At 40.2% G+C, this 24,469-nt stretch overlaps 1 protein-coding gene across 2 annotated transcripts; it reads left to right on the top strand.

Moving 5' to 3' along the window:
- The first annotated feature begins 361 nt into the window (after positions 1–361).
- On the top strand, positions 362–23,010 carry HPS5 (HPS5 biogenesis of lysosomal organelles complex 2 subunit 2). 2 transcript variants are annotated; one of them, XM_050896864.1, is made up of 23 exons: positions 362–379; positions 2,111–2,280; positions 2,731–2,841; positions 3,691–3,755; positions 4,385–4,577; positions 6,053–6,186; positions 7,491–7,706; positions 8,057–8,128; positions 8,365–8,453; positions 9,452–9,630; positions 10,464–10,622; positions 11,744–11,903; positions 13,987–14,110; positions 15,900–16,046; positions 16,891–16,965; positions 17,482–18,068; positions 19,411–19,534; positions 19,732–19,887; positions 20,388–20,507; positions 20,832–20,945; positions 21,279–21,385; positions 22,057–22,342; positions 22,803–23,010. In XM_050896864.1, the coding sequence occupies exons 2-23, from the start codon at positions 2,173–2,175 to the stop codon at positions 22,861–22,863; spliced, it is 3,387 nt and encodes a 1,128-aa protein (XP_050752821.1). In that variant the 5' UTR covers positions 362–379; positions 2,111–2,172; the 3' UTR covers positions 22,864–23,010. The 2 variants fall into 2 exon arrangements, with proteins under 2 accessions (XP_050752821.1, XP_050752820.1); XM_050896863.1 differs by lacking the exon at positions 362–379 and adding an exon at positions 895–1,054.
- Positions 23,011–24,469: the final 1,459 nt, after the last annotated feature.

The raw sequence follows: 24,469 nt of genomic DNA, 5'->3' as shown, positions 1-24,469 counted from the left end.
CGTCCCCCGCCGTCACCCGTCCCCGCGGGACGCGGGCCCTGCTCGTCCCCCGCCATCGGCCCCAGCGGCCCCGCTGCTCCGCTCCCAGGTCGGCGGTGCCGCCGCCACCGCGCTGCGGGGGAGGGGCCTCCCCTCGGCAACGGCCCGCGGCGGGAGGGGGCGCCGCGCGTCAGCGTTCACGTGGCCGGGGCAGGCGGGCGCGCGTGACGCACCTTCCTCCCGCACGGGCGCGCCCGGCGTGACGCAGCACGGAGCGGCCTCACGCCCCCGCCCCGCCCCTCCCCCCGTGGGTCACGTGCCGCGCTGTTTTGGGGGCGGTGCTGCGGAGCGGTGGCGGTTGGCGTGAGGGAGGGAGCGAGCGAGCGAGCGGGGAGCGCGGGTAAGGGGGAGCGGTGCTTCTTGGCTGTACGGCTCCCTGGGGCTGCGCTTGGCCCTCACCGCCGGGGAGTTCGGTGCCTGCCGGCGGTGGGTGCCTGCGGGAGGGGCGGCTGGCTCGGCCCCGGGGAGTCGCTGCCGTCCCTATGACTTCCTGTGTCCCGGTTCCCGGCCGGCGGCCCGTCCAGCGGCAGCTTTTGCTCTCTCAGACGCCGCTTTCGGAGCGCTGGTGCGGGCGTTGCCTCACGCCGGTGTGGGAGCCGGCGTGAGGCGGGCGGGAAGCGTTCGTTCTATGGCGCCGGCGTTGTTCCTCCGCGCCCCGCTGGCGTTCGGCGCCCGCCCGGCCGGCGGCGGCCCTCGGGGGCTGGGTCTGTGGGGCGTGGCTGGGCCAGCAGCGTCCCCTTCCCGCCTGCTTTCCGCGGACAGCTGTTTCTGAAGGAGTTGGGGGGTTCTTCTGAGCTTTTGCGATACTTTGCTTTACTCTGCGTATCTGAGAGAAAGTAAGATGCGTTTGTAGTTCTTTTCTGGAGCTGGAGGCTGGCAAACGGGCAGCGTGTGTTCAGAGGTAGGTCAGACGCCGAGGCGGTTGCTGATGTCCGAGAGCAGAGTTCCAAAGAAGGATTTAAAATCTCAGGGTGGCTTTGTTTGATCGAGGTTATCTGCGACCTTCCTTCCGACGGTATGTAAAGCAGGCATTAGGGTGTCTTTCTGGACCAAATACTCTAATCCGGAACAAAACAGTCCTTTTTTAGTCATCAGAGATGGTCTAGTCTTTATCTCTGGGGTGGAGTCATTCTCAAATCCCATAGTTAAAGATTTTTAAGACGTTTTTGAGAATTTGAAGAACTTTTTAGTGTCTCTGGCTAAATGTGTATCTTCTTTTTTCCTAGTGTCTGGTGAGAGTAAGCATTCAGTTTTCTTGTAAGGAAATGTAAGGTTTCATATGATAGTATTTCTGGGAAGGAGTTATTTAATTTATGGGATTGCATACTAAACATTATTTAGAAATTCAGAGGCTTGAATATGAAGTGTAACAAGTTTGGGGTTTTTTTTTCAAGCAACATACAGGTCTAAACTTTAAAAATTCCTCAAGAAGAGATTCTTTTAAAGTATGTGCTGTTTAGGAAAAATATATGAGGTTGCAGTTTTGATAACTATTTAATTCTTGGTTTTCACTCTCTGTTACCTATCTTGTATGCTGGAAAGGAGGTGCTGTGGAAAGGATAGTTTATACATGTTTATGTATAGTTGTATTAAAAATGCACAAACGCAGGTAATTCTAGATTTGGTATCAGTTGGGGATAATACTCCTTAAATTTAGTTTTGAGGGAGAAGATGATGTAGGTATAAAATGCCAATGCTAAATGTTTTCCTTGAGAAAATTAGTTTCAAATCAAGGGTGCATGTTGTGGAGGGAAGTGCATTTTACCATAAAACAATGCTTTTTCCATAGATAGACAGAACTCGTTTCACAGGGGGATGTAAACATATCTTATAGCTACAATTTAAATATTTCCAAGGTTGGTATCTGATAGGTTAAGTTTTCTGAAATGAACTTCAACAAAAACTTCTTGTAAATGAAGCAGGGGTCTAATTTTGCAGCCCTTGGGCCTTTGTGGCAAACTGAAACCTGATGCTGTTTGAACGGGAAGACGTTCGGTGTTTCTTTAAACACAGAAAAACAGATGTAATGCTAAGAAGTGAACTAATCAAGAACTTACTTTATTTTTGGCAGGTACAGCTAAAAGCTGGAGCTGTAATGCACCCATGAGTGAGTAGCGCTAGTCATGTACATCAATGGCCTCTGTGCCAATAATTCCAGACTCTTACAACCATGTGTTGGCAGAGTTTGAATGTTTGGATCCATTGTTTTCTGCACTCAGGCTGGATTCTAATCGTCTGAAAGTGAGTTTGTGGTGTTCGGTTGTTTTTTCATTTGTTTTTTTTTTTTTTTTTTAATTCAAATAGTGACCTTATTTGGTTTATTATCTGATTAACCCACAGGATTCATCTCGTTCTTTTTGGGCGTGTGCATGCTAGCTTATGGGAGGGGAACACTTTGGGAAGAAGTAGTGGTGAAGACAAAGGATTCTGTTACTCTGTGTGTGTGTTTTCTTAATGCAGCTGTGGGCTAAATAATACAGCCTTACATGGTGTCTGTCCTATACTGTTTGCTCCGATTGCAGAGAGTGCTATTCTAATATCTTTGACGACTATGCTGCAAATGTTTCAGGAGTGGTACACACAGCTGGCAAACAATGAAGCCTTTAAAAAATAACAGGAATGCAAGAAAAAGATACTGTTATTAGTACTTACTAGCAGCCATGTTGTGCATTATGATTTTCATTCCTTCAGTGCACATGTGTAGATGTATCGAAGAGATGGCTAGCTCTAGGCAGTTCAGGAGGAGGACTGAACCTTATACAGAAGGATGGTTGGAAGCAAAGACTCTTTCTCACTCATAAGGTAAGGGTAAAGAATTCTGTACAAAAATTTCCAGGGAAAATGGGACTGGGAAAGAGACATAGTTTCAAGTTAATTTTTATTAAGAGTCAACAGGCATTTTCAGCTTGCTGAGTTGTCCAAATAAGGTGAAGTTTTGGACTGCTCCATTTAAAAAAGGTTGTGATGCTGGAGTGTATCCCCAGAGTGTGTGGTGTAATAGATTTCATGAGGTGTGAAAGAAATTACTTGAGAGGGTCAGACCTTTGTTTTTCAAATTCTTACTTTTAACAGCAGGAACAAAGTCACCTGAATATTTAAGAATTAGAAGAAAACTTTGAATATGAAACCAGAGCAACTTATGTGTAGATAATGACCAATGTTTGGATGTCCAAACTGTGAACTACCTGGATGAGCAAATTAAAAATAGGCTGGCTCGCTTTTGCTGAAAGAGGTCATGGAACAGGGATTGCTGTTTCTACAGCCAGATGCTATTTCCTGGGAGCCACTGCTGCTCCCACCATAACATGAATGCAGCCATTTTTTTAAGGTTGGGAGCATCTTGCTTAGTTCTGGCAAAACAACTTCCATAGGTGCAAGGACAGGAGACTGATATCTGTGTTTTCCAAATCGGAGAATGAACTGCAATCATTTCTCTTGATGTTGTCATGTTGTTGTCAGCTGCATCTTTTTAGAGTAAGCTCAGTGTTTGCAAACAAAACCCAAACAAAAAAAAAAACAGATCACATCACAACAAAGTGGTAGCAACTGTTGACATGAATCTGGTTTATGTCTTAAAGGTAGAAGTTGCGTAGTGGTAAAGGCAGTACAAGAACAACTTTTACCTGCACTTACTCCCATACTTGCTTTCAGGAAGGTGCCATTTCCCGGGTTGCCTGTTGTTTGCATGATGAAGACTATGTTGCTGTTGCCACGAGGTGAGTGATGTACTCGCAAAGCTGAATGCTGGATAAGTATTTTTAAGTAACTTCTAAGTTTCAGACTTGGATATCTGCTGAGAACTTGGAGGGGGGCAGGGAATTAACTGGTGGAGGCCCCTACAGAATAATTCTCTGCACAGACAGTTTGCTTAACTTTTTTTCTGCAATAATTGTTCCAGAATAAGTACTATTTCTGTAAAACAACATCTATGGGAGAGATAATGCATGTGAAGTTATGATGATAAATATCTCTCTGAGACCTTTCAGTGTCAAAAGAAATATCTTCATTAACTTGGCAGAGTGAGATTGGTAGTTAATACCACTTACATTGTTTAAAATCTGTTTAAATGCTTATTTTTCTGCATCCTTCTTGGCAATTCCAGTAAATGTGAGAGTAGCCTTCCAAACAAAGCTGCTGATGCATCGTAATGCAAGGAAGGACACTTACTCTTCTTCAGGATTAAGAATGTGACACTTCTTGAAAGCATGCAACCTCAAACACAACCAGCTCTGAGATGTACTGCTTTGCTTTGATTTTCTGTTTCTTTGGAATAATGTGTCTTTATCACTGATAAAACATTAGAAGGCTTACTCTCAAATTGTATTTTCTCTTTTAATTGTTGTAGCCAAGGTCTTGTAGTAGTCTGGGAGCTGAATCAGGAACGTCGTGGGAAGCCAGAACGGATTTATGTTTCCTCTGAGCATAAGGGCAGAAAAGTCACAGCTCTGTGTTGGGATACAGCTGCCCTTCGTGTTTTTGTAGGAGATCATGTGGGAAAAGTATCAGCCATCAAGATTAACACATCGAAACAAGGGAAGGTAAAATGTCACATACTTTGTTTGAGATGAAGGGGTTCACAGGGGATGATGTGTGGAATCTTTTTGTTTATTTTAGTAAAGTAGAACAGAGGAAGACTTGCCAGCTGATGAAGTTCTGGTAGCTTTGACTGTTGGGATGAAGAACCAGTCTCTTGAGACAATAGAAATCCTAACCCATGAACTTCCCCCACCCACTCTCTTAGCTATTTTAGTAATGCAACATAAAAACGCTTTCAAATGTACAGAACTAAAAACTGGGCGAGCTTCTTCCTCTTGGAATTTACAAGTATCCAAGTCCAGGGTCTTGGTGTTTCTGAGCCTGTTGGATTCCTTAGACTCCAGCTACAGGTTCAGCTGTGTGTTTTAGTCCTCAGCTCAGCTGTTGGTTTGAGAAAGGGCAATCCCAGACTCTGATTTTGCTTGGCTCTGTCTGGCTACTCTCATTCTTAAAGATGTGGATTAGTTAAAATAAATGGTAGGTGGATGTCAAGCTTACATCCATTACGTTTTGTGCAAAGGACACACACGTTAATGATACCAGCCTGATTTCTAACCCTTGAGTGTTCTTTAAGTTTTACCATTGCTAGATCCTTTCCTTCTTTTAATCTGTAAGAAGGAGCATGACCTGGAAATAGGTGTGTTCTTCCAGGTCCTTTCTAGCCCTCATGAAAGATTTTGACGGAAAATCTTTTAAAGAAAGAGCAAAAAATTCAACTGCGGAAAGAGAGGGAAAAGGAGAGGAGAGAAGGGGAAGGCCCACGGAATATGTGTCTGCTCATGCCTGTTAAAGGAATTGGACTGTTGAATCTCTCATGTAATGCACTTTGTCACATTCCTAACAAAGAAGATGGCTTTGAGCTGTCAGAAATGGTGACTGACTGCTAGAAAATTTGAGTGCATTTCCCAGTAGTTTCTTATGAATAAGAAGTCTGTCTGTGACTTTGTTCTGCCAACCATGCAAAATGAGACTCTTGTATAATAAATAATATTTGGGTAATTTGCTGCAGGGTAATAGAGAGTTTATGTAAACCACCTAAATCCGATGGAAGTTTTTTGTGTATCAAGAAATCCCTCAGGTCTGTCTCCATAAAACTGTTTGCTGGCTGAAAGTACCTGTGGGGAGAATTGAGAGAATTGACAAAAGCACAAAGCTTACAAAAGCAAGAATAAAACCCCCTCTTAATGTTACAGAAAACACACTCTCTATAAAGAAATGTCAGGATGCTACAGGGATACGAGTTTTTTTTTCTTAAACCTTCAGTAATGGTTTTGGGAAAAGGAGGATTTAGACTTTCATGCCTCTAAGCATTGAAGCCTTGTTTTGTAGAGAGAATAAAGGAACTGCTCTGTCTTATGCTGTGCATTCGTAGCATACATGAGTCTCTTCTGAATTTTGCAATTTTAACTTAATGAAATAGTCTTTACTTTGAACTGAGGACCAGTATGTTTTCTTTCTTTTTTCTTTCTAACTGTAGGCTGCTGCTACTTTTGTGATGTTTCCTGTTCAGATTATAACCACCGTAGATTCTCGGGTTGTTCAGCTTGATTATTTGGATGGAAGACTGCTCATATCTTCACTTACACGCACTTATTTGTGTGATACCGAGAGGCAAGTTATATTTTACTGGTAAAATATTGGACTTTACAGAGTCCCGTAGAGTTTCTGAAGTGAACTCTGGAGATCATCTAGTCCAATTTTCCTACTCAAAGCAGAGTTGGGTAGAATAGATTGTGCAGGACTGTGTCCGGTTAGGTTTTGGGCATCTCCAAGAATGGAGACTCCACAAGCTCTCTGGGCAACCTTTGCCAGTGGTTCACCACCCTCACAATAACAGAGCTTTTTCTTATGTTGAAGTGGAAGTTCCTGTATTTCCATTTGTGCCCATTGCCTCTTGTCCTTTCACTGGGCACCACTGAGAGTAGTCTGGCTCTGTCTTCTTTACTCCCCCATCAGGTATTTATACACGTGGGATCAGATGAGTTCCCCCCCTGAGCCTTCTCTGTTCCAGACTGACCAGCCCAGCTCCCTCAGCCTCTTCTTAGCGGACAGGTGCTGCAATCCCTTAGTGGTCTTTGTGGCCCATCACTGGACTTGCTCCAGTACGGCCCTGTCTCTTGTGCTGGGGAGCCCAGAACTGGACCCAGCACTCCAGATATGTCTCTCAGTGCCAAGAAGAGAGGAAAGATCATCTCCTTTGACCTACTGGCAACGCTCTTCCTAATGCAGCCCAGGAGGCTGTTGGCTGCCTTTGCCAAAAGGGTGCATTGCTGGCTCATGGTCAGCTTGTTGTTCGCCAGGACCCCCAGGCCCTTCTCTACAAAGCTGCTTTCCATCCAGTTGGCCTGTACTGTACTGTACTTGGTTATTCCTCCCCCAGTGCAGGACTTTGCATTTGTCGATGTCTGTTTATCTAGCCCATGCTTCCTCAGTTTGTCTGTGAATATGTTAGCAGCTGCAGTCTCAAAAGCCTTACTGAAGTCAAGATAAACAACATCCACTGCTCTCCTCTCATCTGTCAAGCCAGTCATTCTGTTGTAGAGGGCTATTAACATGGTTTCCCCTTCATAAATCCATGCTGACTATTCATAATAACAGTCTTATCTTTCATGTGATTGGAAATGTTTTCTGGGATCATTTGCACCATCACCTTCACATCACCAGGTTGACCAACTGGTTCTACTGAAAAAAAACCAAACCCTTCATGATCTGACCATTCGTTTAAACTAATGAATATTTCTGTACCCTGTCTTTATAAACTTTATGCAGGGTTTATAATATTCATTACAGATTTTTTTAAGCACCAAAACCAATTCAGCAACTAGGATTTAGTATTTTTATTCTTCAAGAAAAACATAAAATTAATTAGAGCCTTTATTAATGCTGCCTTAACAAGTATGGTTTTTTCCCACTAGAGAGAAGTTCTGGAAAATTGGCAATAAAGAGAGAGATGGAGAATTTGGAGCATGTTTCTTCCCTGTTGGGAAAAACAGTGGGAATCAGCAGCCATTAATATATTGTGCTCGACCTGGCTCAAGGATGTGGGAGGTGAACTTTGACGGGGAAGTGCAAAGCACACATCAGTTCAAGCAGCTGCTCTCATCACCACCTCTCCCTGTTGTTACTCTCAGGTAGAAACATGAGTGTTATCGGTGATAAACTTGCTTGGGACTTCTAGACTAGCTGAAAAGAACTGCATTAATGCTGAGAAGATTAAATAAACTCCTAGTGCAGTCAAACGTTAATCCTAGTTGTCATCTTAATATGTTCTCCTCTAGTAACAGAAGCCAGTAGTTGAGTTATCAAAAATGCCAAAACCTTGATTCTGCAGGTATGTCTGTGTGACTACCGCAATGAATGCTTCTGTCATAAGGCTATGTTTATTTAAGCCAGCCTTGTATTTACAGGGTTAAGAATATTATTTTAAGAAAGTTGTATTACTGTAGTTGTGCTTGTAACAGATAATAATTTTACTTTACAGGCTGGATCCTCATTATACTAGTTCCAGCTGCCCTCCACAATCTTTATCTTTCCCCAAGCTACTGTATTTGACGTGAGTATTTGTCAGCATAGCTTCCTGTTGATAAAGTAGACTTAAAAATTAAAAAGTTGCATATTCTCCTAATTTATATTACCAACTTCATCTTTTTGCGTAAGAATTTTCCAAGTATCGTGCTAAACAACTGTCTCACTTCTCGCTTGCTGTACTTAAGCCAATGCCATCCCTGCATATTTTACAGTAACTACCACAATTAACTGTTGCACCATTAATGTCTGCTTTGCTTGCAGTGAGCACTGTGTGATGACCTGGACAGAAAGAGGCATTTATATTTTTCTTCCCCAAAGTGTTCAAGTCTTACTCTGGAGTGAAGTAAAAGGTAAACTTTAAGATAAGTTTGTCACTTCTGATGTCCTTGCCTAACATGGAGCCTTTTCAAGCTCAATTTCTGGAGCTGGGTTACAGAACACTGATCAGAAAAATTTTTCCTTGTCATCTGTCAGGTGTATCCTTGAATATTAACCCTCTCCCTGCCTCTTCCAGCCAACCCCTCCCTCCATACTTCTGAAAACATGCTTGAGAAACAAAACGTGGTATAGAGTGAATCTTAAAATACAGTAATCAAATAGTGAGAGGTAATAACCTGCAGTATTAGTGAGGTAAAACCTGCAGTGTCCTTTCCTCATTTCTGCTTATTCAGGTTTATTGTCGCATGTCCTGTGAAGGATAATCTAGCTGCTGAAAGCTTAAAACCTGTTTTTTGTAACACCTGTCTAAATTGGAGCTAGGGAATGTATTTATTTGGCAGATGAGTGAACCCTCATAAACGGTTTTGTGTGTATGGTTATAGGCATAGCCCTAGAATGGTTAGTCATTGTCAGCCAGTCTTTCCTTTCCCTTCTCTCCCCCATCCCTTTGATGTTAAGTTTCCAATGCCTTTGTCATGGAGTGTTTGCATATAGCGTAATATTTCATTTGAAAACTGCTGAAAGGTCAAAGTGTTTTTCTACTAGCAAATGTTTTCCTTCTGTTTCAGAGCTAACAACGATGTATTTCTCATCTTTATCAGTCCTTAGTTTTTCATCCCCCTTCAGAGGAAAAGGAAACTTTTCAGTAACTTTAGTGCACTTTTTGAACGCTTTCTAGAAATGCAGCTCGAAAGCTTTGATACTTTAACTGTGCTTTATAGTTGTTAGATGCTAGCTTAGCACTCTTCAGTGTTTGTTTTCCCCATGCCACTTGTGCTACAGTGCATTAGGCTTTTGCACGCATTTGCAATCAGATGGGAAATACATTTTCACCTCTTTTCAGGAACAGAAAGGAATGTTGACTAATGATTTCAGTCCTTTAGATATTTCTGTGCCTCTGGTTTTGCAGACATTCAGGATATTGCAGTTTACAAAAGTGAGTTGTTCTGTCTGCATACAAATGGAAAAGTTGTGCACCTCTCCCTTCTGCTGGTAGACCGCTGCATAGAGCGTCTGATAAGAAGAGGGTTCTGGACCCTTGCTGCCAGGGTCTGTTGTCTCTTCCAAAATTCAATTATTTCTTGCAGAGTAAGTAAATACTTCTTTGTAAATGTGCAATGCAACTTCACTCTGTTTCCTGTCCCTCTGTTCCATTAAGTTCCATAGGTTTCTGAGATTCATATTCTTGGAGTTTTTAAAAAGTCTTCTAAACATTATACTTTGTCGTGGTTTAACCCCAGTCAGCAACTAGGCACCACGCAGCCGCTTCCCCCTTCCCCCTCCCAGTGGGGTGAGGAGGAGGAAAGAGGGGGGAAAAAAAAAAGGTAAAACTCATGGGTTGAGATAAGAACAGTTTAACTAAAGTAAAATATAATACTAACAATAGTAATAATGAAATATAATAATAATAGTAATGAAAAGGAATATAACAAAAAAGGAAGGGGGGGGGAGAAAAAACCAGTGATGCACAATGCAATTGCTCACCACCCACTGACCGATGCCCAGTTAGTTCCCGAGCCACGATCCGTGCCTCCTGGCCAACTCCCCCCTGTTTATATACTAGGCATGACGTTCCATGGTATGGAATATCCCTTTGGCTAGTTCAGGTCAGCTGCCCTGGCTATGCTCCCTCCCAGCTTCTTGCACACCTGCTTGCTGGCAGAGCATGGGAGACTGAAAAGTCCTTAACTTAGGATAAGCGCTACTTAGCAACAACTAAAACGTCAGAGTGTTATCAACATCATTCTCACACTAAATCCAAAACACAGCACTGTACCAGCTACTAAGAAGAGAGTTAACTCTGTCCCAGCCGAAACCAGGACAACTTTTAGGATGAAAATTAGCCTGCATATATGGTAGCTTTTTGCTTTTCACATGTGCATTAGAAATAATAATGCTTCTGTTTCACTGTGTACTTTTAGGCAAGAAAAAATTTGCCTTTAGACAAGCTGGAGCACTTGAAGTGTCAGCTGGATGCCTCGACCCAAGAAGATCTCATTACGCAACTGGAAGAACTAATTTCGAAGTTGGAACCTCTAGATTCTGCATGCAGCAGTAGAAGGAGCAGTATTTCATCTCATGTACGTGTATTGGTAGTGCCAAAAATGTTACCTGCAGATTTTATCTTTATGGCTTAAAATCACCTTGTTGCTTACTTTGAAGATGAGGCTTTCATTTTTACCATGTCTACTATAGCTGATAATGCTACTTACTAAAATTAGGTGGGGTAGAGAGGTGTGAAATACTACTATTTGCGTTCTTTAAGCTCTTGGACCTCTGTCTTTTTTCCATATTATTTTGTGGCTAATGGTTGAGATGTGGACAAAGACTGATACAAAGAAGGCTTTCTCCACAGCTGAGTTTAGTGTCTTAACATGCTTCAGTAAAGGTCATCTTGATTGTAACTGTAGTTTTATGTGGTGAAAACTGCATGTCCGAATGCTCAGAACTATCCTAGCCCTATTTAAAAAATTGTCTCGCTCTATGAAGCTTAAGCTCTAAGGAAAAAAAATCAAAGCATATTTGTAATATTCTTTTACATGTACAGCTGCTTGGTATTGTCTTGGCTTCCCAGCAGCTTTTCAAGAAAGGGGAAATATTTCATAGCTAATACAATATTAGTTGCTGCTTTCACTCTAACAATGTTTAAAAAGTAAAGTTTAAAAAACAAAGTAATGCAAATTCCATCTTGATGTAGTAGAGAAGTTTTTTTTCATTAGCAGATGGGAAAGTAAACTACATAGACTGACCACGAGCAAAAGAATGTACATGTGTCCTGGAACTAAATAGTTTTGCAGGGTCCGTAGTTGTGCTAGCTGGGTATGGTTAACCAGCAAAAAGAATACGGACTCTTGGGTACACAGGTACAAAGGGTGAAGCGACAGTCTCGGATGCAGGACTAAAGCAGAGATGATTTTTGTCTGGTACTAAGTACACCAGTTGTTCTGCAGGCTGCTTTCCTAAAAGCAATTGCAGCTTATACGTCTCTATAAAGTCACTGGACTGCATGCTTATTGGCATTGGTATACTTTTCCATTCTGGATATATCAAAAATATACTGTTATATAGGGCTTTTCCAGACAGTGAATTATGAAGTGCTGTGAGGTTATTTGTGTGGGTATGGTTGTTTAAGTTCATTGCAGGAAGTTTAACAAGGAAGTACAACTCGCACAACATCTAACTCCTCTCCCGTGTCTGGCAGGAAAGCTTCAGTGTCTTAGACTCCGGAATATATCGTGTTATCAGTCGAAGAGGCAGTCAGTCAGATGAAGATTCATGTTCTCTCCACAGTCAAACGTTCTCAGAAGATGAGAGACTTAAAGAATTTCCTGCACACCAGGAAGATGAGCAAGTAGAACTTGGTAATGTTTCTTAATGAAAGTATGTTATTCGGATGCAGTTTTTACTTACTCTACAAGAATTCCATTGGCTTGGCTCTGTGCTCTTATTTTCTGCTATCAAGTTATCCATGATTAAATCCTCTAATTTCATCAATGGGAACACAGTCACCCCACCTTCCAGTCAAACTCCTCCTTGAAACATTGGGGTGAAATGCTGGCTCCACAGAAATCCAAGCTTAAAAACAAACAAAACCCAGAGAAACAAAACAAAAGGTCCAGAGGACTTTTACCGAGATAGGACTTCACTCAAATTCCAGCCCCCCCAGCCCCATGTGCAATTCAGCATTAATGCTAAGATTCTCTCAACTGACTATGCCAATGTTAACTGAGCTTCAAGTGCAATTTGTTTACTGCTGCTATCCTTCCAGTAATATTTGTTCCAGGAAAGAATTTCTTAATCTTGGCTCTGGCTTTATATTTCTTCAGGGGAAACAGTAGGCTTACGATAAGTGTTCTTAACTTTCTTGCAGGGTTTCATTTGTACAGGAGGTTATCTGTTACGCATGTACACATTAGCATAGGGATGATAGAGTTGTTGATAACTAACATTTAGACTATCCAGGGAGCTTTTTATTTCCTAACAAATCTCTGTCACTGGACAAAAGCTAGAGTGAGACAATAATGGGTCTTGTTCTCTGCTCTGGTTCGGATTGGGAGGGGATGCAGAAACCTGGGATGATGAGGAGCTGGCTTAGTTCCAGGTATGGTAGAGAGGCTTTCCAATAAAAAGGCTGCTTTTTAGCTTTTGCAGAGAATAGATGCCAGTTGAGGATGGAGAGAATTTGGATGCTTTGTTGGGGAAAACCACAGTGGGGAGGGAGAGTATAGAAATGAGTATTTACTCCCCTACTTGTCAGTAGTGTTGTCCTGCTGACTAAGCTATATGCTGTTCGTAGCACTTATGTTTACATGTGCCTCTTTACCTACATCACCATAAAAACAAGTGAGAAAACTTGGAAGGAAGTGTATCATTTCTGATATTAAAACTCTAAAATGAAGGGACGTGGTTTTTGAATGTCAGAAGATAGAAAAGTTCTGTCTGTTCAACAAGAGATAATGAATTTGCTGATTATTTCAAAGTAGAGAAGTTCTAGATGCTTCTTGAAGCATGTGTACTTAATTTGGTATTTAAGAGAAATGAACTTACTGTTTCCCTGTTCACATTTACGTAAGATGTCATAAGTTTTTAGGTTTCTAATCTGCATAATGAACAAAAGCAGCCTTATTTACAAGCGATCGTAAGATCAGTTGTGACCTTTAGGGACCATCTAGAGAGACTGTGAATTCTGATGGTAGATTTTTTTTTTTTAACAGCATAGCATCTTTTCCTCTCAACAACGCAGATAGTGCTGACTGTTGCAAAATGCAGTGTCATCCTCTCTTAAAAGGATCCTTTTTTTCTTATTTACATTACTTAAAGATACAGTGTGTGTTTGTACCAGGAAATGATTAATCAAAACACACTGTAGATACTGTTAGGCATATAAGAGTGAAAAGGAAGTAGTCAGTGATTCTGTATTTCCTGTGATTCTTATCAAAAGCCAGAGAGCTATGGGCTCAATTATATTTTTAAGTCCATTCAAATAAAAGGGTTATTTATACCTTAACCATGGCTTATGTGTTTTTGTGTGTTCATATGTGATTTAGGTTTCAGGAAATCATGCAATGTGAACTGATGGATGCCACAATACTTAATTTTTCTAGATGTTTAAATAACTGTCAGTGGATTAAACCACGATTTTGTCCCCTGAATGGACTGTAAATCTACTTTTAGAAGATAGTTTTCATACAGTTGTTGATCATCATTTGTCTTGTTATAGAGCCAAAAGACTATTAAAGCAGACCTACTAGGTTCAAAGTCAGTAATAAAATGGCACTTGAAACCAAGTAGCACTTTTCTGGCTCCCCACATTCTTGAATATTAAGTAGGAAAATACCGCATGCAGGTTATTCATTAATGAATTAGTGACTTGCAGTTTGTTTCACTGTTCCATTTTTGCCAGGCCACTGTTTCATGACTCTTTATTTCAATTCCATTTGTTAGACAACGTATCTCATGCATCTGTGATGGTTGAGGCTGACCGGAATGAGACATTTCTCCCATTCAGTATTCCTTTGTCATTTCGTTCCCCATCTCCTCTCGTCTCTCTTCAGGCTGTCAAAGAAAGGTAAAACTTGCAGCAGGTTCACTCATCCATTACATCTTTCACTTTTCTGTCCTCTGAATTTGTAGCATTGTCTGGTTTAGTTCATACTCTGTTCTGCGAAAATGTAACATCTGAACTGAAACACTGGAGATGCAGTCAAGTTTGCTAGACAATTTAAAGCTTCCGTCTTGACTCTAATGAAGATACGAAGAGCTGCTGTTAACTTCAGTGGAGCCAAGATTTCAACCTCAGTTTTTAAATGGCTAAGAATGTTTAAATGTCTAAGAATGTTTAACATTACCCTGTAAACTGTGGGTGTGGTTTGTATTCAAAGCAAACTTACTGAATATTGTTTTGGGATTTTGCTTTTCTGGTACTTAAATTTCTGAAGAATGAGTGAAGGCTTCCTATGTTGCTTGGGGACAAACATTAAAATATTCAAAGCATGCTAGATATTGCTAAAACACTTGCAAAGTATACCAAGTGATCTGCCATCTGCCCACACACACCTTTCGGGAATCTAATCAATTCCTCAAGTGTTTATGGAATAACGGTAGCTTATACCTGGTGCAAGTAAATATGGTAGTGTCCGTTTTATGCAGAAATCAAATTGCTATTTCAAAACTCGCTTTAAAAAACAGGGAGGGGGGATGACAAATATAAAGGAGATGGTGTCAAATACAGAACTTAAAAATTTGAAAAAAATTATGTTAGTTCCTTAGCTAAAATGTTGGTGGCCCATAATGATGGTTTGAAAAATTTTGTAGCCCTCCCTTGATCACTTAGGTATGTGAATTATGTCCTGCAACAAAATATTGTAGCTGATATCAATAGTGAGGATCTCGGAGTAACCTTCAGAAGTACATGCAATGTTTTGAATTCTTTCTAAACTGTAAGCAGTTTTTAGGACTTTACTAGTAGTAAGTGTTTCTACTAATAATGAGAACTAAATTTTCAAGTATTCACCATAGTCAATTTATAATTCAATAAAATACTAACATATTTACAGTTAATTTTTAAAAGTTGACCTTTAATCCTTCTCTACATTAAAGTCCAATTGTTTTGCTACATTTGAATCCTTTCTTCTGCAGCAAGCTTCAACTTCTGCTATACCTTGGTATAGTAAAAGATGCCATATTCTCTGGCAAGCAAGTAAAAGGGTTGCTTTTTTTCTTTTTTCTTGATGCTCTTAAACTAGTTCTTGGCCAGAAAGCAAGAAGCTGATTTTTCTATTCAACTCCTGATGACATAGTTCTCTTCATGGCAGTGGTAGAAATAATTGGGTTTTGGTATGTTCACTGGGCTTTCTCTTGAATAAAATATCTGAAGGGATAGGGGCTGATGATGTGAAAAGGACATTTTTAGTGAGCTTTGTAATCTGAAGAATTAATTTGGAGTATTGTAGAACTGTTTCTTACCACCAAGAGGGACATAATTTCCTAACGATGCTTTCTGTTTATAAGCTTTAAGATGCAATGTAGCCAATCTGCATTTATTTGCACACAAATACATGTCAGAATCTAAGCACTAATGTTAGTATGTGATCCTGTTTCTCCAGCAGCAAAACAACCAAGTCTTAAATACTTCAGGTTTTTATTCTGTGCTGAAAGTATGGACCATTACTGAAGTATGAATTTTAAGCAGCTTCTTAGTGAGTTTTGTTCTTGTTGGTCATTGCTGATTTCATCCTTTTCTCAAGAGTTCTTCAGATGATAAAGTTTCCTGAAATCATGGTTTGAATGGAAGGAAAGTGCTTGATTTGTTCGGTTTTGAACTTGAAATTTTAAATGTTTGAACTTCTGATTCGTAGTGTTTCCAGCTTTGTACGCAAAACTACTGAAAAGATTGGCACACTTCATATAAGTCCTGATACTAGAGGGAGGCAAGAAGCAAAGGATGATGAGCAGCTGCAGGAGTTGACTGTTAATCTGGTAGCATCTCCGCAGGAAGAGAAAGAGTGAGTGCAAAATCACGTTTTCTTAGCAATTGCATTTGCTCAATGTTCTGAGGATAGCAATCTAAAGAAAAACTACTGTTTCAAGTAGAACGAGGAGCTCAGCGTTAGGTTTTTCCAGCTCCCTTCATTACTATGGTGGGTTTCACTGGTTCTCCCTGACTCCTTTCCTAGAAGCTGATTAGGCAATGGACGCTTCTGGGTGGTGGAGCATGCAGTCTCCACAGTGCTGTAGTGACTGAAGAGCAAGAACGTAGTGTGTTCAGCAATTCTCGTGTAGTGTATCTGTGATGCTTGTTACAGTTATGGACATGAGTCCAGCAGTTCATTTTCTGTCCTTTCTGAGTGAGGAGTAAACAGTTTTATCTCCCTAAAAACATCTTTCTTTTTTGTTTTTTGGTTTGTGTGGGTTATGTGTGGGTGGGATTTTTGTTTGTTTGTTTTAGTAATGGTAGCTGTAAAACACTGAACTTCTTTAATGGCTGTCCAATTAATACAGAGCTAAGTTACTTCATATTCCAATGTTTTTCTAATTGACCATTTTGGACTAACTTTCATATAGTGGCATGATACTGATTTTTATTCAGTACCTGCAGAAATCTACTGTAGTTGCAGTAGAAGCCATTATAGAAGGCCACAAAAATAGTATTATCAGTTGCTTTTCATGCCCAGTTCATCCATAATTTCTGTTGAGCTGTTCCTTCTTTAGAGATGAAAGCTTTGTATTTTTTTAATAAAGGAATTAATGTTGTTTCCTCACAAATTTCCTTAAATTTGTGAGGAAATCCCCACTTAAATTATTCAAGATAATACTTCAGGTAAGACTGAAATTAGTGTGTTTTTCTAGGTTAGAACCACAGAGCTGCCAGCTTCCGGAGGAGGACCATCTAAGACATCTTAAGGCTGCAACAGCAGAAGCTATGTAAGCAGGGAAACTTTTTAGTGTATAGATATATTGGGTTTTAGTAGAAAAATGATTGATTTAAAAAAAATTATTTTTTTTTTTTTTGTTCATTACATACATGTAAAGTAATGCTCTAAACGTCTATTAACATGATCTGAAAGGATCTCATTTGGTTAATGATTTGTTTCCCCTATTTAAAACCAAGGAAAACCCATTAAAAGCTTATTTAGGTACTCTAGCATTATCCTTTTGTCCTAACTACAAGCATAGTTTAAAAAAAAAAAAAAAAAACAACCAAAACCACCTAACAAACAAAAACCCATTCTGAAAGAAATCTTGGGGAACTCAGAATGTACTAATATCAAATGTAGACAGCGTAAGTAGCCTAAATTCTGTTTGCACTCAAAACCACAAAAACCAACAACTGACTCTAAGTCAAGCTTAGGAGTATACTTTGAGTTACATATATAATACTTCACTTGTGGTGTCTTGTAACTGTTAAGCAACTTAGCAAACTTCTTTTTTATGCTGCAGAGCCAAACTCCAGGATCCCCTGGTTTTGTTAGAACCACAGTGTATGAGAAGGGTTTTACAGGAATGGCTTGTCTATCTAGAAGAAAAGTTCGGGAGCAAAGAGCATTCTGCTTCCTCTACGAAGAAGAGCAAGACTGTGTGTGCTGAAGAACAGAGGGCATTCCTGGAGGAAAACCTACAACTGGATCCAACTGATGGAGACCCAGTAGACAAAGACTGCACTGAAAAGGAAAATACTGATGAAACCTGTGTAAGCAAAACCATGTGTGAAAATAGTACTGATTTGAAGGGACTTTTGGACTGTGGCTTTCAAGTGTCTCCTCCATGTGTCATAGAACCAGATGTTCAGAAAGATCTCGTTGAGTTGACAACACTGTGTTTTGAGCTGCGTGTATTTTCTTGTGAAAATGGTGATGCTGAGGAAAGCTCTGATGGAAGTCTGCCACTAGCAGCTTTGTGGACCTTGGCTTGTAGGTTTATGCGAAGCTACTTCTTTCTTTTGGATTTAAAAAGACTAAAGCAGTGTATTATAACCATGTATGCAACCAGTCCTAATGTATGGGAAACATACATCGCAGGATTGAAAGGTAACTAATGAAAATTTTATTACTAGTAAACTGAAAGTAAGACTGTTTGGGAGAAGAAACAAAAAAGCTTGAAGACACTCCCGTTTGTGTCTGCAAATTTTCCTTTTGCAGGTGTGGTGTGGGAGGAGGAGGATGGTTGGTGTGGGGGAGGTTCTGTTCCGTTTTTGGGTTGTTTGGTTGTTTGTTTTTCCCCCAAAGGCTAACCTATGAAGAACTGCTGGCTCCTTGGAAAGACTGTTCCTCCCCTCCCCCCACTTAGCAATTCTGAACCTTTTAATTTATATGGAGCTTGTTGGTTGAACACTGTAGTGGTTACAGACCAGATCTATTTAAAAACAAGTATATGCGCTTCAAAGAGCAAAAGCACCTTAATTAGAATCATATGTCTATAGAAACAAGGCAAAAGCTAGGGGAGGGGCTTCAGTATTTGCACTGGAAACAGAAGATTCGACTTGTAGAGAAATGTGGTTAATGTGAAACAAAACTGGATGGAGTAGATGATTCCATGCAAATGAGTGGCTTGTGATCACTTCAGACTTCCTTTTTCCACATAAATCCTTTCTGATCTTTTTGATGCCTCTTTAGCCTTATTGAACCGAAGCTTCCTGATTAGATTGGAAAACAGAACTTCATCTGTTCTCTGCATTCAGTTTCTGCTTTATGCGTTTCTTTTAAGAGTGAATTAAAGTCTTAGCATTGATTTTGACGCCAACAGAGAGTAGCCAAACAACAGAATCTTGCTTTGAGGGTTGGTATCTAGGTCTCTGGCAATCTGTTCACTATTTGGATTCTGAGAGCCTCAGAAGTGGAAGTAATGTATGCATTCCCAGTTTGTCCTCAGTTGGACTGCACTTGTGTCTGTAGATTAATACCTGCATTTCATCAGGATTGAGGTTCGTGTTGAATTCTGCATTCTGTGAAATCAGTGTCCAAGCTGAAGTTTTTATTTATTAATGGAAGCAAATTGTAATATATGAAAACTGATGCAGATCTGCATTATATTTGGCAAGCCATGTGTCCTGCAGCGGGCTATCTTTTTTCACGAGAGAAAAATTACTTCCTCAGAAGTCTAAAGAAAAGGAAAATATATCAAGAATATTATTCCATGCCTTAATTGTATCATTTAATTGCTGTAATTTGCTGCAAGTGCAGGTTAGTGATGTTGATTTCTATGAAATGAACAAGTAGGATCTGTTCACTTGTTACTACTGTTAGCTAGAGAGTTCCATGAAAGTAGTGATAACTTTTGTCCTTACACTTAACAACAGCTATATGTGTGTTAAGAAAAAAAAAAAACAACAACTTGCCCATATCTTGTAACTTGTGCACTAATTTATTTCAGAACTAACTTGTCACAGTCCAGTGGCTTTAGCAATGGAAAATGAAGATATGTTGAAAATACTGAAACAGCTGCATGACCTGGGGCCTTGGGATGATAGCCTGCTGTTACTGGTGCATGCTCAAAGGTTTGTAGCCAAGTCCTTTTTTTCCTCCAGTGTTGTTAACTTGTAGCAGGAATTTGTCCACTTAACATTTCATGAAGCTTTCTGGGAATCTTTTAAAGAGATCACCTTTCAGTACTATGTTGAACTTGCAAGAGACCTTGGAAAAATTATAGTTTTGCTGTTTGGTACTGAAAATAGTTTTTATTCTCTCTCTCCAGGCTTTATGAAAAATTTGGGGAAACAGCTCTTCGGCCCTTGATCAAGTTCCACCCCTCTATTTTGCCTTCTGATATCAAACAGCTTTGCAGGAATGATCCAGCTCACTTTTTAGCATATTTAGATAGTCTGGTGAAATCAAAGCCAGAAGATAAAAGGTAAAGAGAATATAGAATCTTTTTCATCTGTTTGCTCTCTTCATCATGTAGCTGTATGGGGTTTTTTGGTTTTGGCTTTTGGGGACTTTTTTCACTGTTTTTGTATCTATCTGTTTGGTGTTCTTTAGCATTAGATTCCAATTCATTCTGCTAGTTTTAGTTGGTCTCAGACTGGGTTTTTTGTTAGATTAGATGCTAGTTTTAAAAGGATTTTTCTAAACAATACTTTCAATGGAACTATTTTTGTTCCTGTGCCTGCAGTTCAGTATACCAAGGTTAGACAACATTTAAGAAAAAACAAAGCAAAACAAAAAACACCCCAGGGAACCCAACCTGCAAACTTGAGGGTTTTATGTGGTCCCCTCAGTTTCTAGAAACACAAATCATTCTAAGCTTTTCCATATGTAATTGTACATCCCCCCCCCCCCCCCAATCTCTACTTCTCCATATCTGGTTTATTTAAAACTGGTAGATTTTTTTCTGTGTGTTTTGTTTTCTAGGTCATCTCTCCTTAGATCTCTTCTGCAGCCCGAATCTGTACGACTGGATTGGTTGTGCTTGGCAGTTTCTCATGATGCACCACAAAGAGCAAATACTGTGGATGGGGAAGGAAATCCCAGGTAAAGTAGGGTTCACCCAAGGTCCTGAGTGCAAGCGAAAAGCTTTAACGGGTCTGCAGGCTTTTGGTTTAGATCTTGTATGACAGTTTGGATGTCACTGAATCCTTGGAGCATTTTGCATGTTGCAGAGTTCAGCAGAAGCAACCAAAGGATTAAGTAACTTTATCTGTAATGCTTTTCAGAGTGACTGCTTTACTGAGACTGCACACAGTGTTTCATTTGTTTTTCCTTCTCTCTTTTCATATACCTGCCTTTCTTGTAGAGAGAACATAATGTTCTGAAGAAAATCATTAATGTTTTAAAACTGAATTTCTCATCTCGTAGGCCACGATCACATTTGTTTACTTGGGGATACAGCCAGCTCATTCTGCTTTTGATTAAACTCCCAGCTGATTTTGTTACAAAAGAGAAGATGGCTGACATCTGTAAATCACATGGGTAAGAAGAAAACTTGGTAATTCTTGATACTTGGTTAGTTGGTATTCTGACTCCCAAAAGATACAAATGAAAATGACCCATCTGCTCCTTACTTGGACAGGTTTTATTTAAAAACCTTTCCTGTTTTGAGGATGAATATTGAATGTCCAATTTAATGTACCAAATACCCATTTTGGTTAAGGGGTATTCCCTATGTCCCCACCCTGCAGTGATTTCTGGCATTCAAAAAATTCAGTTGCTTCTGTCTTCACTGATAAATAAGCATTTAATTATTGTTGACTTTAGTTTAGACCGAGTATTTGATTCTTGGAAATCTTTACTCTCTTATTCAAGATTTTGGCCTGGATATCTTTTTCTCTGTCTGGAGCTGGATAGAAGAATAGAAGCCTTTACTAATATTGTTCATTTGGATGATTTGAGCCTGTTGAATGGAGAAGATGGTTAGTGAGTCTTAAGCTGTGTAAACATACTTCTGTAATATAGGAACTTCCCTTATTATATACTGATTTGTCCAAAGTTGAGTTGAACTTTTATTTTTTCAAGTGTTTTGGTAGCACTAACTATGTGTAGTGCAGCATATTTGAAACACATAAGTGGATGTTACGCTCTTGTATCTTCACACTGTGCTTTGTGAAATCAGTTGTGCTAGAAAATGCTTAAAAGTTCAAGAATGTAGAGTTGTTTATCAGTTGGGAGTAAAGACTAAACTTGGTGTTGTAGATAGAGGAATAGCTAGCCTACCTGCACAGCACAAAACTCCCCCCACTCCATGTGCACACATACAGAGTTACGATGAGCAAAGCATTGTATCACGTGGCAGAACTTAGAAGAAAATTCCCGGTAGCCCTAAGATGGACAAAACAATTCTTTGTCTCTTGACTTAATCCAAAGCCTTAAATACTGAACTATTGTGAAGCTTTGTGTATAGTTCACCACTCAAGGCAGTACACTTCTGTACACAATTTGCTTGTTGATAACTCTTGGTTTTCTTAAATATTCATAGAGAAAACAGAATAGCTAGCTTCCCTTTTAAGTACAGATATAGTTAAAATAGTAGGCTTAGAATAATCCTTGTTTTACAAATAATATAACAAACTCATTTTACATCTAGGTTCCATTCCAGAGACCATAGAAGAATGGAAGTTTCTTCTGCATCTTGCACAAAATCACAGCACAGCTTTCCACCACCATGGCCCACAGAACGGGAATGCTGTCAGCAATGGTAGCCCAAGCTGCCCAGACTGCATCACTGTGGAAAACGTAGCTCTCTTACTGGCAAAGGCCATTGGCCCAAATCGTGCCTTGCCTCTCTTACAAGAGTGTGGCTTGACACTAGAATTGTCAGAGAGATTTACTGGTGTCTGTGAGATACTGAGAATTGCTGAGAAAAGGCAAAGGTAAGATGACATGTCAACAGAAGATCCACACTATTAATTTTGGATCTTCTTGGTGCTTTAAACTTTGTTTTCAGTTAACAAAAGGTAAAATACTTCACATTTTTTACCTTGGATTTTAAAATCAGCTGAAGGCTCCTCTATTATTTAAGAACTATGTATTGTGCAATGTAGGCATTTTAAAATGGAAAATGAAGAAACAGGAAATCATACATTAAAGATGTATGTGAAGGAGATTCTCTGAAGGAGGTATCTGTCTTGCTGAGTCCTGCACAGACTCTGATCTCACCTATCCCTTCCAGAGAAGGCATGCATGGTGATGTCACGATGTTACATTACATCATGTTTTTGACAAACTTTTCTTTAACAAGCAAACCAAAACTCTGTTGTTCTTTCTGTTGTTAGCTTTTTCTATTGTTTGACTTTTTTTTTTTCTCCCCCCCCCCCCCCGCTTTAATTGCAGAGCGCTGATTCAGTCCATGTTGGAAAGGTGTGACCGGTTTTTGTGGTCTCAGCAAGCGTAGAAAACAACTTGGAAAACTTTGGGAACTCTTTTTACTGTAATGATTGCATATTAAAGTGCCTCTTAAACTTAACAGGCTTTTAAATAAATGAACTTCTGTCTAAAAGTTCAATTATATTGAGCCAGTCTACATCTGGCAGGTATCTGACTGGGAACTGTTGATGGTTCTTTCTTATTCCTTTGGAGATGAGTTTTGAACTGTAGAACTTAAAACAAAAATTGAAACAATCCATTTATCTTGAAATTAAGATCACAGATTTCTGAGGTGAAAATTCCAGAGTTTATTTTCCAAGTCTATATGACTTGAGTGTTAAGGATATGAACCCCTAAGTATTAAATTGTGGTGTATAAAATTTTTTGTTTGTTTGCAAACATGAGAAGCCATTCCTTGGAAATATCTAAGCCCGTACTTGTTTAATTTTCCTGTAAATGACATTGACTTTTTCAAGTTACAGTAGAAGTGCTTGTTGTGATGCCTTTTTTTCCTCTTAAATTATATGGACTGGTCTTGCCCACTTGAAATGCATTAATTGAGCCAAGTCTTCAAATGGGAGGGAAATATTTTTCAGGAGTGGATTAATGGTTAAGAATGCTGATTAACAGAAGAACTTGTTAAATGAACTCACTGTTAAACTGTGAGCATATTTCTAAATTGCCCATATCTATTTGTGCAAGATGACTATAGACATCAGTTGTGATATTTCAACGAACCTCAGGACAGTGGAATTAGAATCATAGAATCATTTAGGTTGGAAAAGACCCTTAAGATTGAGTCCAGTCATTAACCTAGCACTGCCAAGTCCGCCACTAAACCATGTCCCTAAGCACCACATCTACACATTTTTTAAATACCTCCAGGGATGGTGACTGAACCACTTCCCTGGGCAGCCTGTTCCAGTGCTTGATAACCCTTTCAGTGAAGAAATTTTTCCTAATATCCAATCTAAACCTTCCCTAGTCCAACTTGAGGCCCTTGTCCTATCACTGGTTACTTGGGACAAGAGACTGACACCCACCTCGCTACAACCTCCTCTCAGGTAGTTGTAGAGAGCAATAAGGTCTCCCCTGAGCCTTCTTTTCTCTAGGCTAAACAACCCCAGTTCCCTCGTCGTAAGACTTGTTCTCTAGACCCTTCACCAGCTTTGTTGCTCTTCTTTGGACACACTCCAGCACCTCAGTGTCTGTCTTGTAGTGAGGGGCCCAAAACCGCCCACAGTATTTGAGGTGTGGCCTCACCAGTGCTGAGTACAGGGGGACAATCACTTCCCTAGTCCTGCTGGCCACAGGATTTCTGATACAAGCCAGGATGCTATTGGCCTTCTTGGCCACCTGGGCACACTGCTGGCTCATATTCAGGCAGCTGTCGACAAACACCCCCAGGTCCTTTTCTGCTGGGCAGCTTTGCAGTCACTCTTCCACAAGCCTGTAGTGTTGGATGAGGTGGTTGTGACCCAAGTGCAGGACCTGGCACTTAGCCTTGTTGAATCTCATACAATTGGCCTCAGCCCATCGATCCAGCCTGTCCGGATCCCTCTGTAGAGCCTTCCGACCATCAAGCAGATCAACACTCCCACTCAACTTAGTGTTGTCTGCAAACTTACTGAGGG

The sequence above is a fragment of the Gymnogyps californianus genome, chromosome 5 (assembly GCF_018139145.2).
Source record: "Gymnogyps californianus isolate 813 chromosome 5, ASM1813914v2, whole genome shotgun sequence".
NCBI lineage: Eukaryota > Metazoa > Chordata > Aves > Accipitriformes > Cathartidae > Gymnogyps > Gymnogyps californianus.
The sequence above is the reverse complement of the archived record's forward strand: the minus strand, read 5'-3'. Positions and strand labels throughout refer to the sequence as shown.

Excerpts from the sequence above, each read along its gene's own strand:
- HPS5 (XM_050896864.1), top strand. The coding sequence starts at position 2,173 with ATGGCCTCTGTGCCAATAATTCCAGACTCTTACAACCATGTGTTGGCA. Across the intron at positions 10,623-11,743 it reads GGAGCAGTATTTCATCTCAT|GAAAGCTTCAGTGTCTTAGA; the intron begins GTACGTGTATTG and ends CGTGTCTGGCAG. Across the intron at positions 16,047-16,890 it reads TCTCCGCAGGAAGAGAAAGA|GTTAGAACCACAGAGCTGCC; the intron begins GTGAGTGCAAAA and ends GTGTTTTTCTAG.